The sequence below is a fragment of the Somniosus microcephalus genome, chromosome 3 (assembly GCF_052327205.1).
Source record: "Somniosus microcephalus isolate GS21.2 chromosome 3, FLI_Smic_1.0, whole genome shotgun sequence".
Classification (NCBI taxonomy): Eukaryota; Metazoa; Chordata; class Chondrichthyes; order Squaliformes; family Somniosidae; genus Somniosus; species Somniosus microcephalus.
Genome location: NC_140989.1, coordinates 296,746,629 through 296,768,276, shown reverse-complemented (window position 1 = coordinate 296,768,276; position 21,648 = coordinate 296,746,629). Strand labels below are relative to the sequence as shown.

The 21,648-nt window shown below is 45.1% G+C and overlaps 1 protein-coding gene across 1 annotated transcript in view; it reads right to left on the bottom strand.

Moving 5' to 3' along the window:
• LOC147122073 (cytochrome P450 4B1-like) overlaps window positions 1–21,392 on the bottom strand; it is an 80,969-nt gene extending 59,577 nt beyond the window's left edge. Inside the window, exons 1-2 of the mRNA XM_085982793.1 lie at window positions 20,875–21,392; window positions 8,539–8,683 (exon numbers count right to left, since the gene is read on the bottom strand). Coding sequence (XP_085838919.1) covers window positions 8,539–8,683; window positions 20,875–21,048 — 319 coding nt within the window. The 5' untranslated portion in view covers window positions 21,049–21,392. The remainder of the gene's footprint in view (window positions 1–8,538; window positions 8,684–20,874) is intronic.
• Window positions 21,393–21,648: the final 256 nt, after the last annotated feature.

Below are 21,648 nucleotides of genomic sequence, written 5' to 3'. Positions count from 1 at the left end.
CGTCTCTCTCTTCTCCCCCCAGTCTCTCTCTCTCTCTCTCTCTCTCTTCCCCATCTCTCTCTTCTCCCCCCAGTCTCTCTCTCTCTCTCTCCCCCAGTCTCTCTCTCTCTCTCTCTTCCCCCAGTCTCTCTCTCTCTCTCTCCCCCAGTCTCTCTCTCTCTCTCTCTCTTCCCCCAGTCTCTCTCTCTCTCTCCCCCCCGTCTCTCTCTCTCTCTCTCCGCCCGTGTCTCTCTCTCTCTCTCCCCCCCAGTCTCTCTCTCTCTTCCCCAGTCTCTCTCTCTCTCTCCCCCAGTCTCTCTCTCCCCAGTCTCTCTCTCTCTCCCCCCCGTTTCTCTCTCTCTCTCTTCCCCCCAGTCTCTCTCTCCCCCGTCTCTCTCTCTCTCCCCCCCAGTCTCTCTCTCCCCCGTCTCTCTCTCCCCCCCAGTTGCTTTCTCCCCCCAGTCGCTCTCTCCCCCCCAGTCGCTCTCTCCCCCAGTCTCTCTCTCCCCCCCGTCTCTCTCTTCTCCCCCCAGTCTCTCTCTCAATCCCCAGGCCTCTCTCCCCCCCAGTCTCTCTCTATCTCTTTCCCTCTCTCTCTCTCTCTCTCTCCTTCCCACACAGACAGACAAACTCATTTATATATATATAATAAAAATTATTTCTACTTTTTTCATAACAACATGCCCTCAAAAAACCCTCGGCACTGCTGGGCACTCCAGCTAGTATATTGATGATCTAGACAAGGGAACTAGATGTAATATCTCCAAATTTGCAGACGACACAAAGCTGGGTGGGCGTGTGTGCTGTGAGGAGGATGCCGAGAAACTCCAGGATGATTTGGACAGGTTGGATGATTGGGCAGAAGCATGGACAAATGTGAGGTTATCCACTTTGGTGGCAAAAACAGGAAGGCAGATTATTATCTGAACGGCAATAGATTGGGAAAAGGGGAAGTGCAATGAGACCTAGGTGTCCTTGTGCACCAGTCGCTGAAGGTAAGCATGCAGTTGCAGCAGGCGGTTCAGAAGGCAAATGGTATGTTGGCCTTTGTAGCGAGAGGATTCGAGTACAGGAGCAAGGATGTCTTGCTGCAGTTGTACAGGGCCTTGGTGAGACCACACCTTGAATATTGTGTGCAGTTTTGGTCGCCTTATCTGAGGAAGGATGTTCTTGCCATGGAGGGAGTGCAGCGAAGATTCACCAGACTGATACCTGGGATGGCAGGAATGACATATTAAAAGAGATTGGGTCGATTGGGCTTATATTCGTCAGAGATTAGAAGAATGAGGGATCTCATTGAAACTTATAAAATTCTAACAGGCCTAGACAGACTAGATGCAGGAAGGATGTTCCCGATGGCGGGGCAGTCCAGAACCAGGGGTCATAGTCTAAGGATAATGGGTAAGCCATTTAGGACTGAGATGAGGAGGAATTTCTTCACCCAGAGAGTGGTGAACCTGTGGAATTCTCCACCACAGAAGGCCGTTGAGGTGAATTCATTAAATATATTCAGGAAGGAGTTAGATATATTTCTTAAGGCTAAAGGGCTCAAGGGATATGGGGAGAAAGCAGGGACAGGGAACTGAATTTGGATGATCAGCCATGATCTCATTAAATGGCAGAACAGGCTCGAGGGGCCGAATGGCCTACTCCTGCTCCTATCTTCTATGTTTCTATGTTTGCACAGTGAAATCTGTTTACTATCCACTAACTCATCTGCTTAATGGATCCTTTTGAATTTTATTAATCTATGTTTCACTCAACACTTGGTGAGTGACACCAGCAATTTATTTAATATTACAAGAAATATGCTCCCAGTGTCTCCTGTGTATAATTGGAAACTGTTAAGGTAGCTGATCCCTTGAGGATGAATAACCCCAGCTATTTTATCCTTCTTTCCCTGGAGGCAACAGGGTTCTACTTGGAATGAGTGATTTGCAAGTAACTGCTGACGCACAGAGTGGGCTGCACAGGGTGATCCTAAACGGAGTGCTTCTAGACAAAGTGCTAAATTGGGAATTTGGAGAGAGTGGAAATTCGGAGCAGAGGGGGAAGGAGGAGTGAGCAAGAGGAGCAGCTGGAGATAAAAGTAGGCCCAAGAGCCCAGAGGGAGTGTGAGCGTCAGGGAGCAAGGATAGGGACATCAGCACAAGGAAAGGAGCTGAAGAGTTTGGTCTTTTTTAAGTCTTGAGTTTATTTCTGTTAAGTTAGTTAACAATCTATTAAATAGAGGCAGGGCACCTTAGTCCCATGGAATGCACATCATGTGCCATGTGGGAACTCCAGGACGCTTCCAGTGTCCTGGACAAACCCGTGTGCAGGAAGTGTCGTCAGCTGGAGGAGCTCAAGCTCCAGGTTCTGGGGGAGGTGGGACCTGTACAGGTTGGACGGGTTGCACCTCAACAGAGCTGGGACCAATGTCCTCATGGGGTGGGGGGGCGGGGGTGGTTGCTAGTGCTGTTTGGGAGGGTTTAAGTTAATTTGACAGGGGGATGGGCACCAGGATGTAGCATGAGAAAGGAGAAACAAGCTGCACAAAGGATTGGGAGAGACAGATAGCACTAAAGTAAGAAATAGTAAGGTATTAGGTGGGGTCCAACTAAGAGAGAATACAAGAAGGTCTAAGATGGGTATATAGTGCATGTGTGTAAACGCACGAACCATGGTAAATAAGGTTGGTGAGCTGCAGGCACAAATAGCTACATGGGAATATGATGTCATGGTGATAATGGAAACCTGGTTCAAAAAAGGGCAGGATTGGGTTTTAAATATTCTTGAATATAAGATGTTCAGAAAAGATAGGGAAGGAAAGAATGGAGTTGGTGTGGCAGTATTAATTAAGAAGAATGTTACAGTGCTGGAGATAGAGGATGTCCTGGAGGGGCCAAGGACAGAATCTATTTAGTTAGAGTTAAGAAATAACAGAGGTGCGATTACACTACTAAGTGTATTCTATAGGCCACCAACTAGTGGGAAAGATATGGAGGAGCAAAATTGCAGGGAAATTACAGAGGTGCAAGAACTATAGAATAGTGATAATGGGGGACTTCAATTATCCTAATATAGACTGGGATAGTAATAGTGTAAAGGGCAGAGAGGGGGAAGAATTTCTGAAGTGTGTTCAGGAGAACTTTCTTGATCAATACGTTTCTGGCCCAACGCAGAAGGCGGCTTTCCTGGATCTGGTTCTGGGGAGTGAGGTGGGTCAAGTGGAACAAGTGTCAGTAGGGGAACATTTGGGGAACAGTGATCACAGTATCATAAGGTTTAGATTAACTATGGAAAAGGACAGGGAGCAAACTAGAGTAAAAATACTTAATTGGAGGATGGCAAATCTTAGTGGTTGAGAATGGATCTGGCCTGGGTAAATTGGAATCAAAGATTGGTTGGCAAAACTGTAATCGTACAATGGGCTGCCTTTAAAGAGATGGTTCGGTTACAGTCAAGGTACATTCCCACAAGGGAGAAGGGTAGAGCAACTAAAGCCAGAGCTCCCTGGATGACAAAAGAGATAGAGAGTAAGATGAAGCAGAAAAAGAGCGCGTATGACAGATCTCAGGTTGAGAATACAAGTGAGAATCAGGCTGAATATAGAAAGTTCAGAGGGGAAGTGAAAAAGAAAATAAGTGGGGCAAAGAGAGGATATGAGAATAGATTGGCAGCTAACATAAAAGGGAATTCAAAAGTCTTCTATAGGCATATAAATAATAAACGGGTAGTAAGAGGAGCGGTGGGGCCGATTAGGGACCAAAAAGGAGACCTACACATGGAGGCAGAGGGCATGGCTGAGGTACTAAATGAGTACTTTGCATCTGTCTTCACCAAGGAAGAAGATGCTGCCAAAGTCATAGTAAAAGAGGAGGTAGTGGAGATACTGGATGAGATAAAAATTGATAAAGAGGAGGTATTAGAAAGGCTGTCTGTACTTAAAGTTGATAAGACACCAGGACCAGATGGGATGCATCCTAGGATGCTGTGGGAAGTAAAGGTGGAAATTGTAGAGGTACTGGCCATAAACTTCCAATCCTCCTTAGATACGGGGCTGGTGCCAGAGGACTGGAGAATTGCAAATGTTACACCCTTGTTCAAAAAAGGTTGTAAGGATAAACCCAGCAACTATAGGCCAGTCAATTTAACCTCGGCAGTGGGGAACCTTTTAGAAACGATAATCAGGGACAAAGTTAACAGTCACTAGGACAAGTGTGGATTAATTAAGGAAAGCCAGCACAGATTTATTAAAGGCAAATTGTGTTTAACTAACTTGATTAAGTTTTCAGATGAGGTAACAGAGGGTTGATGAGGTTGACGTGGTGTACATGGACTTCAAAAAGGCATTTGATAAAGTGTCACATAATAGGTTTGCCAGCAAAGTTGAAGTCCATGGAATAAAAGGGACAGTGGCAGCATGGATACAAAATTGGCTAAGTGACAGGAAACAGAGAGTAGTGGTGAACGGTTGTTTTTCAGACTGGAGGAAGGTATACAGTGGTGTTCCCCAGGTGTCAGTACTAGGACCACTGCTTTTCTTGATATATATTAATGACTTGGACTTGTGTGTACAGGGCACAATTTCAAGATTTTCAGATGGTACAAAGTATAGTGAACAGTGAGGAGGATAGTGATAGACTTCAAGAAGACATAGAGAGGCTGGTGAAATGGGCGGACACGTGGCAGATGAAGTTTAACGCAGAAAAGTGCAAAGTGATACATTTTGGTAGGAAGAACGAGGAGAGGCAATATAAACTAAAGGGTACAATCCTAAAGGGGGTGCATGAACAGAGAGACCTGGGGGAAAAATGTACACAAATCATTGAAGGTGGCAGGGCAGATTGAGAAAGCGGTTAAAAATGCATACGGGATCCTGGGCTTCATAAATAGAGGCATAGATTACAAAAGCAAGGAAGTTATGATGTACCTTTGTAAAACACTGGTTCCGCCTCAACTGGAGTATTGGCCTAGAAATTCAGTAGGCTTTGCGCCCAGTTTTCGCCCAAAGAGGGCTTTTGCGCCACTTGCTGAGCTTTCGCCGATATTCAGCGCTGCGGTAATGGCGGCGTTAGCCAGTAGCGCTGCGCCGCCACCGATGACGTCATCGGTGTGCGCAGTGCCCCGCTACCGCCCCGCTACCGGCCCAACCACCATATTTAGTTGCGGCCGCCTCTTCCGCAGCGGCCGCAAACAGTGATCAGAAAACGGGGCCGTCCTGTAGCCTTAGTGGGGTGCTTTAAGGTGGAGGTGCGGCCGGCCGCTTTTTTGGCGGCCGCCTGCCCGCACCTCCTTCCCCGGCCTCCTCCACCTCCCCCCCCCCGCGGCATTGCCGGCAGCTTTCCGTGAACCCGGCACTTCTCCGTGGTGCCGGGCTCATTTGCCGGCACTATCCAGCGGCGAACTCCCCGTTGCAGGCACCTCCCCCTTAAGAGAAGGAGGAGGCCTGCAGTACCGCAGCCTGCCGCTCCGCAGCGGATAGCGCAGCGGCGCCTAGAGCGCTGAAATTCAGTTTCAGCGCCCCAAGCGGGGGCGGGCACACCCTGGAATAGCACCCGGTTCCGACTTGGGGCGCAAAAACCGAATATCTGACGGGCGCAACTGGCTCCGCGCTCAGCGCTAGCTTTTGGGCACACGCCAGCTGGCGGGCCCAAAGTGAATTTCTAGGCCATTGTGTCCAACTCTGGGCACCACTCTTTAGGAAGGATGTGAAGGCCTTAGAGAGGGTGCAAAAAGATTTACGAGAATGATTCCAAGGATGAGGGACTTCAGTTACGTGGATAGACTAGAGAAGCTGGGGTTGTTCTCCTTAGAACAGAGAAGGTTGAGAGGAGATTTGATCGAGGTGTTCAAAATCATGAGGGGTCTAGACAGAGTAGAGAGAGAGAAACTGTTCCCATTGGTGGAAGGGTCGAGAACCAGAGAACACAGATTTAAGGTGATTGGCAAAAGAACCAAAGGCGACATGAGGAAAAACTTTTTTACGCAGCGAGTTGTTAGGATCTGGAATGCACTGCCTGAAAGGGTGGTGGAGGCAGACTCAATTGTGGCTTTCAAAAGGGAATTGGATAAGTACCTGAAGGTAAAAAAATTTGCAGGGCTACGAGGAAAGGGCAGGGGATTGGGACTAGCTGAATTGCTCTTGCAGAGAGCTGGCATGGGCTTGATGGGCTGAATGGCCTCCTTCTGTGCTGTAACCATTCTATGATATTATGCTGTATTTTGTCTTTGAGTGAAGGTAGATTAAGGGGACAGGGCCAGGTAGTCAAACATCAGGCAGAAGAGGGATACAGATAGAGGAGTAAATTGAGTGGGAAGGAACAGAAAAGTAAGACTGGGTAGGAAATGACGAAGGAAAAGATTGTTCAAAGGAAAGGAACAAGTAGTTAATACTTGGAAGGAAAAGGATAGGGAGTTTTCAAGGAAGAGGAATATATATATGAAAGTGGTAAGTTGGATCCAAAATTGGCTCAGTGGCAGGAAGCAAAGGGTCCTGGTCGACGGGTGTTTTTGTGACTGGTAGGTTGTTTCCAGTTGTGTTCCGCAGGGCTCAGTACCTAGGTATCTTGCTCTTTGTGGTATATATCGATGGTTTAGACTTCAATGTAGGGAGCATGATTAAGAAGTTTGCAGATGATACAAAAATTGGCCGTGATGTTGATAGAGAGGAAGAATGCTGCAGACTGCAGGAAGATATCAATGGACTGGTCAGGTGGGCAGAAAAGTGGCAAATGGAATTCAATCCGGAGAAGTGTGAGGTATGCATTTGGGGAGGGCTAACAAGGCAAGGGAATACACAATAAATGGTATGATACTGAGAAGCGTAGAGGAATAGAGGGACCTTGGAGTGCATGTCCACAGATCCCTTAAGGTAGCAGGACAGGTAGATAAGGTGGTTAAGAAGGCATACGGGATACTTTCCTTTATTAGCTGAGGCATAGAATATAAGAGCAGGGAGGTTATGCTTGAACTGTATAAAACACTAGTTAGGCCTCAGCTAAAGTACTGCGTACAGTTCTGGTCGCCACATTACAGAAAAGATGTGATTGCACTAGAGAGGGTACAGAGGAGATTTACAAGGATGTTGCCAGGACTGGGAAAATTTAGCTATGAGGAAAGTTTGGATAGGCTGGGGTTGTTTTCTTTAGAACAGAGGAGACTGAGGGGCGACTTAATTGAGGTGTATAAAATCATGAGGGCCGAGATAGAGTGGATTGGATGGACCTATTTACTGTATCTTAGAGAGGTCAATAACCAGGGGGCATAGATTTAAATTAAAATAAATTAGAGGGGAGTTGAGGAGAACTTTTTTCACCCAGAGGGTGGTGGGGGTTTGGAACTCACTTCCTGAAAGGGTGGTAGAGGCAGAAACCCTCATCGCATTTAAAAAGTACTTGGATATGCCCTTGAAATGCCCTTAATTGCAAGGCTACGGACCAAGAGCTGGAAAGTGGGATTAGGCTGGATAGCTCTTTTTTGGCCAGCACAGACATGATGGGCTGAATGGCTTCCTTCTGCGCCATAAATTTCTATGATTCAATGATAGATATATATATATATATCTTTCAAAGTGCCGGCACAGGCACGGTGCGCAAAATGGCCTCCATCTGCGCTGTGTGATTCTATGATTCTCTCTATCTCTCTCTCGCTCTCTCTCTATATATATGTTATTAGATAAATAGAGAGAGAGAGGAATATTGAGGCATATAGAGGTATATTCCTTGTAAGAGGAATGTAGAGAGAGATATCAAGTGAAGAGGAGCTTGGATGCACTTAGGAGGTTTGGAAATGTGAGTAGGGAGTGAAAAGGAGCTTGGCGGCTACAACATAATTGAAGAATGGCAGACGGCAATTTTTGACCAATGAGAGGTTGTCCTTGGGTGGTACGATCACTAAAACCTAAGCCAAAGCTAACACTTCATTGTTAAAACTGTCCCAGGAAACACTATTTCCTTTTCTTTTGCTAAATACATCATCTCTCCTCAAATATTCAAGACATGAATAGACCTCCCTCTGGGAGGCTCTTCTAACAGCTCTTGCTCTTTTGAACAGGACACAAGAAAAAGCTTATTGTCTGATCAGTAATCCTTCTCTCACCCCTAGCCTGTATCCTTTCTCTTTCCTTTGCAAATCTTGTTATGTCTCTCTATCAATACTACTATAGTCATTGCTCCCATGAATTTTACACTGGCAGTGTACATACATGTATTTTTACAACATTGAGAATCATGGGATAAATCAGTATATCCTGTTTCCCTTTTAAATATCAATATCAATAAAAATCCTAGTGCCAAAAAATGACTTTACAATGTTACTACAGATGTTAAAAATTCCTTAAAGCTTCCATAGAGTAAGAAATGTTAAAATCCCACATGTTAAAGGAGTAAAGTTGACTTCAAGATATTACAGGTATTAGGCTATTTGTCGAACCACCAAATAGCATTGCTTCTCTTGCAAAAAATGACATATAACTTTTGTGGACACATTTCCTGCTTGATAAGGTGACAATCTCCTTTAACAATTCAGATTAAGATCTGCATATCAGATATTCTGAGAAAAATCTGAATTTCTTACCTGAAACTGCAAGTAATGCCTTAGCATAGTCAGGGTGGTATACATTTAAGAATGCTGTAAATGGACCAAACCACACTGGGTGGCCATATGGATATTTCTTTGACCATACCACAGTCTTGTCTAAATCTGTCCCATCTTGAGAAAACTGTAATGAAATTCAACAAGATAAAATAAAACATTGACAAACCTGAAAGATTTTACCTCTGAACCCATGCCAGTCTTGACATACTCAGGATAAGTAATCACCAAGTAGGAAACAAATGACTCAAAGCAGACAAGGTTAGCACAAGAATACTCTCTTGACCACTGAAAGTGAACAAAAGCTGCAACCTTAAATCATACAAAGGGTGGGTTGGGGGGGGGGCAGGGGGATTTCTTGCCAGTTTTCTCTCCTCCATTCCTGATGGTATTTAAAAAATATATAATTGTTTTATGCGATGTGGGCATCGCTGGCAAGACCAGCATTTATTGCCCATCCCTAATTGCCCTTGAGAAGGTGGTGGTGAGCTGCCTTCTTGAACCGCTGCAGTCCGTGTGGTGAAGGTACTCCCACAGTGCTGTTAGGTAGGGAGTTCCAGGATTTTGACCCAGCGACGATGAAGGATCGGCGATATACTTCTAAGTCAGGATGGTGTGTGACTTGGAGGAGAACTTGCAGGTGGTGATGTTCCCATGCGCCTGCTGCCCTTGTCCTTCTAGGTGGAAGAGGTCGCGGGTTTGGGAGGTGCTGCTGAAGAAGCCTTGGCGAGTTACTGCAGTGCATCTTGTAGATGGTACACACTGCAGCCATGGTATGCCGGTGGTGGAGGGAGTGAATGTTTAAGGTGGTGGATGGGGTGCCAATCAAGCGGGCTGCTTTGTCCTGGATGGTGTCGAGCTTCTTGAGTGTTGTTGGAGCTGCACTCATCCAGGCAAGTGGAGAGTATTCCATCACACTCCTGACTTGTGCCTTGTAAATGGTGGACTTTGGGGAGTCAGGAGGTGAGACACTCACCGTAGAATACCTAGCCTCTGACCTGCTCTTGTAGCCACAGTATTTATGTGACTGGTCCAGTTAAGTTTCTGGTCAATGGTGACCCCCCAGGATGTTGAGGTTGGGGGATTCGGCGATGGTAATGCCATTGAATGTCAAGGGGCAGTGGTTAGACTCTCGCTTGTTGGAGATAGCCATTGCCTGGCACTTGTATGGCACGAATGTTACCTGCCATTTATCAGCCCAAACCTGAACGTCGTCCAGGTCTTGTTGCATGCGGGCATGGACTGCTTCATTATCTGAGGAGTTGTGAATGGCACTAAACACTGTGCAGCCATCAGCAAACATCCCCATTTCTGACCTTATGTTGGAGGAAGGTCATTGATGAAGCAGCTGAAGATGGTTGGGCCTAGGACACTGCCTTGAGGAACTCCTGCAGCAATGTCCTGGGGCTGTGATGATTGACCATCAACCACCACAACCATCTTCCTTTGTGCTAGGTAAGACTCCAGCCAGTGGAGAGTTTCCCCCCCCCCCGATTCCCAGTGACTTCAGTTTTACTGGGGCTCCTTGATGCCACACTCGGTCATGTGCTATCTTGATGTCAAGGGCAGTCACTCTCACCTCACCTCTGGAATTCAGCTCCTTTGTCCATGTTTGGACCAAGGCTGTATTGAAGTCGGGAGCCGAATGGTCTTGGCGGAAGCCAAACTGGGCATCAGTGAGCAGGTTATTGGTGAGTAAGTGCCACTTGATAGCACTGTCGATGACACCTTCCATCACTTTGTTGACAATTGAGAGTAGACTGATGGGGCGGTAATTGGCCAGGTTGAATTTGTCCTGTTTTTGTGGACAGGACATACCTGGGCAGATTTCCACATTGTTGGATAGATGCCTGTGTTGTAACTGCACTAGAACAGCTTGGCTAGAGGTGTGGCTAGTTCTGGAGCACAAGTTTTCAGCACAACAGCTGGGATGTTGTTGGGACCAATAGCCTTTGCTGTATCCAGTGCGCTCAGCCATTTCTTGATATCATGTGGAGTGAATCGAATTGGCTGAAGACTGGCTTCTGGGATGGTGAGGACCTCAGGAGGAGGCCGATATGGATCATTCACTCTGCACTTCTGGCTGAAGATAGTTGCAAACGCTTTAGCCTTGTCTTTAGCACTCATATGCTGGGCTCCACCATCATTGAGGATGGGGATATTCATGGAGGCTCCTCCTCCCGTTATTTGTTTAATGATCCACCACCATTCACAACTGGATGTGGCAGGACTGCAAAGCTTTGATCTGATCCGTTGATTATGGGATCGCTTAGCCCTGCCTATAGCTTGCTGCTTCTGCTGTTTAGCATGCATGTAGTCCTGTGTTGCAGCTTCCCCAGGTTGGCACATCATTTTTAGGTATGCCTGGTGCTGCTCCTGGCATGCTCTTCTACACTCCTTATTGAACCAGGGTTGGTCCCCCGGCTTGATGGTAATGGTAGAGTGAGGGATGTGCTGAGCCATGAGGTTACAGATTGTGGTGGAATATAATTCTGCTGCTGCTGATGGTCCATAGTGCCTCATGGATGCCCAATTTTGAGCTGCTAGATCTATTCTGAATCTATCCCATTTAGCACGGTGGTAGTGCCACACAACACAATGGAGGGTGTCCTCAGTGTGAAGACGGGACTTCGTCTCCATAATGACTGTGCGGTGGTCACCCCTACCAATACTGCCATGGACAGATGCATCTGCGACAGGTAGATTGGTGAGGACGAGGTCAAGCAGGTTTTTCCCTCATGATTCCCCACTGATTCATACTGGGGGTTAACTCTATGAATTCCAACAATTCGCTAGTATATTACCCAGGTGGCTATTTTTCACAAGTAACCCTAGACTGTAAAAGTGTTAACAGGCTGTTCAAGCATGGTAGGCATCACATTTGTGTATGATTTTTTTTTGCAGTTGAACTTCAAACTCTTTCCAGCAGGAATCACTAGATAATGAATAAGAATCCTAGATGATTTATTCCTCCCTCGGCCAGGGGCACTGAGGCCAAAGTAGCATCCATACTGCTGTCCTGGCTGTGGTTAGTTGTTTGAGCACAGACTGTGATTGATCCTGGGATTTTCCTTACCTGTATATCTACAGCTGTCAGTGCGTTTACCAACAGAAACCTCAGGAAGTTGCTGTAATCTTTCCATTATTATTAACAATAATAATATTTGATTGGACTTATTCTGCACAATATGCTGAATGAGCAAACTATATAATTTAATAAATATAAAAGCATCAGATCATATTGAAATATCATTAAGTGCTTCACAAAATTAACTATTTTTGAATTGAAATGACAGTTGTTATGTAGGCAAATGCAACAACTATTCTGCAACAGGAATGAGATGAATGACCAGCTGATCTGCTTTTTTTGGTGGCATTGTTTGAGGGGAGAATGATGGCCAGCAGCAGGAAGACTCAATGCTCTTCTTCAAATAGTGCCATAGACCATTGACCATAAAGATCTGAACAGAAAGTTTGCAAGGGGTCTCTCCACAAGATCCCGGTGATCGAGTGTCCCCACTGAGAGTCAGATTTCATAAAATTGCTTAAAATGATTAATCTCAAGGAAGGCACTTCTGACAGTACACCTTCAGTACTGCACTGACTGACAGTATAGTACTCCTTCAGTACTGCACTGACTGACAGTATAGTACACCTTCAGTACTGCACTGACTGACAGTATAGTACTCCTTCAGTACTGCACTGACTGACAGTATAGTACTCCTTCAGTACTGCACTGACTGACAGTATAGTACTCCTTCAGTACTGCACTGACTGACAGTATAGTACTCCTTCAGTACTGTACTGACTGACAGTATAGTACACCTTCAGTACTGTACTGACTGACAGTATAGTACTCCTTCAGTACTGTACTGACTGACAGTATAGTACTCCTTCAGTACTGTACTGACTGACAGTATAGTACACCTTCAGTACAGCACTGACTGACAGTATAGTACTCCTTCAGTACTGTACTGACTGACAGTATAGTACTCCTTCAGTACTGTACCGACTGACAGTATAGTACTCCTTCAGTACTGCACTGACTGACAGTATAGTACTCCTTCAGTACTGCACTGACTGACAGTATAGTACTCCTTCAGTACTGCACTGACTGACAGTATAGTACACCTTCAGTACTGTACCGACTGACAGTATAGTACTCCTTCAGTACTGCACTGACTGACAGTATAGTACTCCTTCAGTACTGCACTGACTGACCGTATAGTACTCCTTCAGTACTGCACTGACTGACCGTATAGTACTCCTTCAGTACTGCACTGACTGACCGTATAGTACTCCTTCAGTACTGTACTGACTGACAGTATAGTACTCCTTCAGTACTGTACTGACTGACAGTATAGTACTCCTTCAGTACTGCACTGACTGACCGTATAGTACTCCTTCAGTACTGCACTGACTGACCGTATAGTACTCCTTCAGTACTGCACTGACTGACAGTATAGTACTCCTTCAGTACTGCACTGACTGACAGCATAGTACTCCTTCAGTACTGCACTGACTGACAGTATAGTACTCCTTCAGTACTGCACTGACTGACAGCATAGTACTCCTTCAGTACTGCACTGACTGACAGTATAGTACTCCTTCAGTACTGCACTGACTGACAGTATAGTACTCCTTCAGTACTGCACTGACTGACAGCATAGTACTCCAGTACTGCACTGACTGACAGTATAGTACTCCTTCAGTACTGCAGCGACTGACAGTATAGTACTCCAGTACTGCACGGACTGACAGTATAGTACACCTTCAGTACTGCACGGACTGACAGTATAGTACTCCACCAGTACTGTACCGACTGACAGTATAGTACTCCTCCAGTACTGTACCGACTGACAGTATAGTACACCTTCAGTACTGCACCGACTAACAGCATAGTACTCCAGTACTGCACGGACTGACAGTATAGTACTCCTCCAGTACTGTACCGACTGACAGTATAGTACTCCTCCAGTACTGTACCGACTGACAGTATAGTACTCCTTCAGTACTGCACTGACTGACAGTATAGTACTCCTTCAGTACTGCACTGACTGACAGTATAGTACTCCTTCAGTACTGTACCGACTGACAGTATAGTACTCCTTCAGTACTGCACTGACTGACAGTATAGTACTCCTTCAGTACTGTACCGACTGACAGAATAATACTCCTTCAGTACTGTACCGACTGACAACATAGTACTCCTCCAGTACTGTACCGACTGACAGAATAATACTCCTTCAGTACTGTATCGACTGACAGTATAGTACTCCTTCAGTACTGTACCGACTGACAGTATAGCACTACTTCAGTACTGCACGGACTGACAGTATAGTACTTCAGTACTGCACTGATTGACAATATAGTACTCCAGTACTGCACGGACTGACAGTATAGTACTACTTCAGTACTGTACCAACTGACAGTATAGCACTCTTTCAGTACTGCACTGACTGACAGTATAGTACTCCTTCAGTTCTGCACTGACTGACAGTATAGTACTCCTTCAGTACTGCACTGACTGACCGTATAGTACTCCTTCAGTACTGCACTGACTGACAGTATAGTACTCCTTCAGTACTGCACTGACTGACAGGATAGTACTCCTTCAGTACTGCACTGACTGACAGTATAGTACTCCTTCAGTGCTGCACTGACTGACCGTATAGTACTCCTTCAGTACTGTATCGACTGACAGTATAGTACTCCAGTACTGCACGGACTGACAGTATAGTACTCCTTCAGTACTGTACCAACTGACAGTATAGTACTCCTTCAGTACTGCACCGACTGACAGGATAGTACTCCTTCAGTACTGCACTGACTGACAGTATAGTACTCCTTCAGTGCTGAACCGACTGACAGTATAGTACGGCTTCAGTACTGTACCAACTGACAGTATAGTACTCCTTCAGTACTGAACCGACTGACAGTATAGTAATCCTTCAGTACTGCACTGACTGACAGTATAGCACTCCTTCAGTACTGCACTGACTGACAGTATAGTACTCCTTCAGTACTGAACCGACTGACAGTATAGTAATCCTTCAGTACTGCACTGACTGACAGTATAGCACTCCTTCAGTACTGCACTGACTGACAGTATAGTACTCCTTCAGTACTGAACCGACTGACAGTATAGTAATCCTTCAGTACTGCACTGACTGACAGTATAGTACTCCTTCAGTACTGTACCAACTGACAGTATAGCACTCCTTCAGTACTGCACTGACTGACAGTATAGTACTCCTTCAGTACTGCACGGACTGACAGTATAGTACTCCACCAGTACTGTACCGACTGACAGTATAGTACTCCTCCAGTACTGTACCGACTGACAGTATAGTGCACCTTCAGTACTGCACTGACTAACAGCATAGTACTCCAGTACTGCACGGACTGACAGTATAGTACTCCTCCAGTACTGTACCGACTGACAGTATAGTACTCCTCCAGTACTGTACCGACTGACAGTATAGTACTCCTTCAGTACTGCACTGACTGACAGTATAGTACTCCTTCAGTACTGTACCAACTGACAGTATAGTACTCCTTCAGTACTGAACCGACTGACAGTATAGTAATCCTTCAGTACTGCACTGACTGACAGTATAGCACTCCTTCAGTACTGCACTGACTGACAGTATAGTACTCCTTCAGTACTGAACCGACTGACAGTATAGTAATCCTTCAGTACTGCACTGACTGACAGTATAGTACTCCTTCAGTACTGAACCGACTGACAGTATAGTAATCCTTCAGTACTGCACTGACTGACAGTATAGCACTCCTTCAGTACTGCACTGACTGACAGTATAGTACTCCTTCAGTACTGAACCGACTGACAGTATAGTAATCCTTCAGTACTGCACTGACTGACAGTATAGTACTCCTTCAGTACTGTACCAACTGACAGTATAGCACTCCTTCAGTACTGCACTGACTGACAGTATAGCACTCCTTCAGTACTGAACCGACTGACAGTATAGTACTCCTTCAGTACTGTACTGACTGACAGTATAGTACTCCTTCAGTACTGTACCGACTGACAGTATAGTACTCCTTCAGTACTGCACTGACTGACAGTATAGTACTCCTTCAGTACTGTACCGACTGACAGTATAGTTCTCCTTCAGTACTGCACTGACTGACAGTACAGTACTCCTTCAGTACTGCACTGACTGACAGCATAGTACGCCTTCAGTACTGCACTGACTGACCGTATGGTACTCCTCCAGTACTGCACTGACTGACAGTATAGTACTCCTTCAGTACTGAACTGACTGACAGTGTAGTACTCCTTCAGTACTGCACTGACTGACAGTATAGTACGTCTTCAGTACTGCACGGACTGACAGTATAGTACTCCTTCAGTACTGCACTGACTGACAGTATAGTACTCCTTCAGTACTGTACCGACTGACAGTATAGTACTCCTTCAGTACTGTACCGACTGACAGTATAGTACTCCTTCAGTACTGCACTGACTGACAGCATAGTACGCCTTCAGTACTGCACTGACTGACAGTATAGTACTCCTTCAGTACTGCACTGACTGACAGTATAGTACTCCTTCAGTACTGAACCGACTGACAGTATAGTACTCCTTCAGTACTGCACTGACTGACAGTATAGTACGCCTTCTGTACTGCACGGACTGACAGCATAGTACGCCTTCAGTACTGCACTGACTGACCGTATAGTACTCCTTCAGTACTGCACTGACTGACAGTATAGTACTCCTTCAGTACTGAACCGACTGACAGTATAGTACTCCTTCAGTACTGCACTGACTGACAGTATAGTACTCCTTCAGTACTGCACTGACTGACAGTATAGTACTCCTTCAGTACTGCACTGACTGACAGTATAGTACTCCTTCAGTACTGTACCGACTGACAGTATAGTAATCCTTCAGTACTGCACTGACTGACAGTACAGTACTCCTTCAGTACTGAACCGACTGACAGTATAGTAATCCTTCAGTACTGCACTGACTGACAGTATAGCACTCCTTCAGTACTGCACTGACTGACAGTATAGTACTCCTTCAGTACTGAACCGACTGACAGTATAGTAATCCTTCAGTACTGCACTGACTGACAGTATAGTACTCCTTCAGTACTGTACCAACTGACAGTATAGCACTCCTTCAGTACTGCACTGACTGACAGTATAGCACTCCTTCAGTACTGAACCGACTGACAGTATAGTACTCCTTCAGTACTGCACTGACTGACAGTATAATACTCCTTCGGTACTGTACCGACTGACAGTATAGTACTCCTTCAGTACTGTACCGACTGACAGTATAGTACTCCTTCAGTACTCTACCGACTGACAGTATAGTACTCCTTCAGTACTGCACTGACTGACAGTATAGTACTCCTTCAGTACTGTACCGACTGACAGTATAGTACTCCTTCAGTACTGCACTGACTGACAGTATAGTACTCCTTCAGTACTGCACTGACTGACAGCATAGTACGCCTTCAGTACTGCACTGACTGACCGTATAGTACTCCTTCAGTACTGCACTGACTGACAGTATAGTACTCCTTCAGTACTGAACCGACTGACAGTATAGTACTCCTTCAGTACTGCACTGACTGACAGTATAGTACGTCTTCAGTACTGCACGGACTGACAGTATAGTACTCCTTCAGTACTGCACTGACTGACAGTATAGTACTCCTTCAGTACTGCACTGACTGACAGTATAGTACTCCTTCAGTACTGCACTGACTGACAGTATAGTACTCCTTCAGTACTGTACCGACTGACAGTATAGTACTCCTTCAGTACTGTACCGACTGACAGTATAGTACTCCTTCAGTACTGTACCGACTGACAGTATATTACTCCTTCAGTACTGTACTGACTGACAGTATAGTACTCCTTCAGTACTGCACTGACTGACAGTATAGTACTCCTTCAGTACTGCACTGACTGACAGTATAGTACTCCTTCAGTACTGTACCGACTGACAGTATAGTACTCCTTCAGTACTGCACTGACTGACAGTATAGTACTCCTTCAGTACTGCACTGACTGACAGCATAGTACGCCTTCAGTACTGCACTGACTGACCGTATAGTACTCCTTCAGTACTGCACTGACTGACAGTATAGTACTCCTTCAGTACTGAACCGACTGACTGTATAGTACTCCTTCAGTACTGCACTGACTGACAGTATAGTACGCCTTCAGTACTGCATGGACTGACAGTATAGTACTCCTTCAGTACTGCACTGACTGACAGTATAGTACTCCTTCAGTACTGTACCGACTGACAGTATAGTACTCCTTCAGTACTGTACCGACTGACAGTATAGTACTCCTTCAGTACTGCACTGACTGACAGTATAGTACTCCTTCAGTACTGTACCGACTGACAGTATAGTACTCCTTCAGTACTGCACTGACTGACAGTATAGTACTCCTTCAGTACTGCACTGACTGACAGCATAGTACGCCTTCAGTACTGCACTGACTGACAGTATAGTACTCCTTCAGTACTGCACTGACTGACAGTATAGTACTCCTTCAGTACTGAACCGACTGACAGTATCGTACTCCTTCAGTACTGCACTGACTGACAGTATAGTACGTCTTCAGTACTGCACGGACTGACAGTATCGTACTCCTTCAGTACTGCACTGACTGACAGTATAGTACTCCTTCAGTACTGTACCGACTGACAGTATAGTACTCCTTCAGTACTGTACCGACTGACAGTATAGTACTCCTTCAGTACTGTACCGACTGACAGTATAGTACTCCTTCAGTACTGCACTGACTGACAGCATAGTACGCCTTCAGTACTGCACTGACTGACAGTATAGTACTCCTTCAGTACTGCACTGACTGACAGTATAGTACTCCTTCAGTACTGAACCGACTGACAGTATAGTACTCCTTCAGTACTGCACTGACTGACAGTATAGTACGCCTTCAGTACTGCACGGACTGACAGCATAGTACGCCTTCAGTACTGCACTGACTGACCGCATAGTACTCCTTCAGTACTGCACTGACTGACAGTATAGTACTCCTTCAGTACTGAACCGACTGACAGTATAGTACTCCTTCAGTACTGCACTGACTGACAGTATAGTACTCCTTCAGTACTGTACCGACTGACAGTATAGTACTCCTTCAGTACTGCACTGACTGACAGCATAGTACGCCTTCAGTACTGCACTGACTGACAGTATAGTACTCCTTCAGTACTGCACTGACTGACAGTATAGTACTCCTTCAGTACTGAACCGACTGACAGTATAGTACTCCTTCAGTACTGCACTGACTGACAGTATAGTACGCCTTCAGTACTGCACGGACTGACAGCATAGTACGCCTTCAGTACTGCACTGACTGACCGTATAGTACTCCTTCAGTACTGCACTGACTGACAGTATAGTACTCCTTCAGTACTGAACCGACTGACAGTATAGTACTCCTTCAGTACTGCACTGACTGACAGTATAGTACTCCTTCAGTACTGCACTGACTGACAGTATAGTACTCCTTCAGTACTGCACTGACTGACAGTATAGTACTCCTTCAGTACTGTACCGACTGACAGTATAGTAATCCTTCAGTACTGCACTGACTGACAGTATAGTACTCCTTCAGTACTGAACCGACTGACAGTATAGTAATCCTTCAGTACTGCACTGACTGACAGTATAGCACTCCTTCAGTACTGCACTGACTGACAGTATAGTACTCCTTCAGTACTGAACCGACTGACAGTATAGTAATCCTTCAGTACTGCACTGACTGACAGTATAGTACTCCTTCAGTACTGTACCAACTGACAGTATAGCACTCCTTCAATACTGCACTGACTGACAGTATAGCACTCCTTCAGTACTGAACCGACTGACAGTATAGTACTCCTTCAGTACTGCACTGACTGACAGTATAATACTCCTTCGGTACTGTACCGACTGACAGTATAGTACTCCTTCAGTACTGTACCGACTGACAGTATAGTACTCCTTCAGTACTCTACCGACTGACAGTATAGTACTCCTTCAGTACTGCACTGACTGACAGTATAGTACTCCTTCAGTACTGTACCGACTGACAGTATAGTACTCCTTCAGTACTGCACTGACTGACAGTATAGTACTCCTTCAGTACTGCACTGACTGACAGCATAGTACGCCTTCAGTACTGCACTGACTGACCGTATAGTACTCCTTCAGTACTGCACTGACTGACAGTATAGTACTCCTTCAGTACTGAACCGACTGACAGTATAGTACTCCTTCAGTACTGCACTGACTGACAGTATAGTACGTCTTCAGTACTGCACGGACTGACAGTATAGTACTCCTTCAGTACTGCACTGACTGACAGTATAGTACTCCTTCAGTACTGCACTGACTGACAGTATAGTACTCCTTCAGTACTGCACTGACTGACAGTATAGTACTCCTTCAGTACTGTACCGACTGACAGTATAGTACTCCTTCAGTACTGTACCGACTGACAGTATAGTACTCCTTCAGTACTGTACCGACTGACAGTATATTACTCCTTCAGTACTGTACTGACTGACAGTATAGTACTCCTTCAGTACTCTACTGACTGACAGTATAGTACTCCTTCAGTACTGCACTGACTGACAGTATAGTACTCCTTCAGTACTGTACCGACTGACAGTATAGTACTCCTTCAGTACTGCACTGACTGACAGTATAGTACTCCTTCAGTACTGCACTGACTGACAGCATAGTACGCCTTCAGTACTGCACTGACTGACCGTATAGTACTCCTTCAGTACTGCACTGACTGACAGTATAGTACTCCTTCAGTACTGAACCGACTGACTGTATAGTACTCCTTCAGTACTGCACTGACTGACAGTATAGTACGCCTTCAGTACTGCACGGACTGACAGTATAGTACTCCTTCAGTACTGCACTGACTGACAGTATAGTACTCCTTCAGTACTGTACCGACTGACAGTATAGTACTCCTTCAGTACAGCACTGAAGCACCAACCTGGATTATGACCTCAAACACTGTTATAAATCTGAAACTCAAAACCTTTTTAACTAGAGGTGGGATTTCTACTAACTGAACTGAGCTGTCAGAGCAATACACGATGATAGAAAAGAGAGAAAAACTATCTCTTTTTCTCTTATATCTGCTTGAATTGTATTTTGAAGCAATAGTGAAAATCAATAAATGAATTAAATCACAAGTATTGGCTATGCTGAGAGTGTGGGCTATGCTAAGAGAGTTCTCAAAGAACAAAACAGCATTATTTGACTTATTGATGAATTTCATACATACCTCATGTGCATGCCCATACAGCCAGTGCGTTGGGGGTCCGGGGAAAGCTTGCATCGCTGCCATCAACATCCATCTCTTGCGAAAAAGTTTCAATATTTTGATCAGAATCGATGCTAAACAAATAACAACTATTAGATAAATTAACTGATTTAGATCTACAGTGTACGAGAACATTTTCTGCAACTGTGTGAATGCTATCTGTGCAATGACAGTATTCTAAGAAGAGATGTCAAAACACTTGCAGCTCTGGAGTCCGAACTGAGGACAATTCACAATGAAGCTGCCTTTTAATAGCCACACCTCCAACATGAAACAGGTTCTGAGAACCAATCCACTGCACATGCTCCAATTCTTCAACTTAATTTTTTTTTCTACTGTGGTTTCGCAAGTCAATGTTTTAGCAATTTACCTGTAATCTGGCGACCATTTTGTCACTTTTTATGTTGTAACTGTAAATATTGTGCAATTTGGCAGTTACTATTGTGGCACACAGATACCCTCACATACATTACTGTGTCAATAAGTTGGTTATTTGAGGGGTATCTGTGTGCCACAATAGGTAACTGCCAAATTGCACAATATTTGACAGTGACAACATAAAAAGAGTGACAAGAATGGTCGCCAGATTACAAGTAAATTTGCTAAAACATTGAATTGCTGAAACCACAGTAGAGAAAAAAATGAAGTGAAGATTGGAGCATGTGCAGTGGATTGTTCTCAAGAGTAGCCTGTTTCATGTTAAAGAAAAAATGATATCAATGCTATTACTCCCGA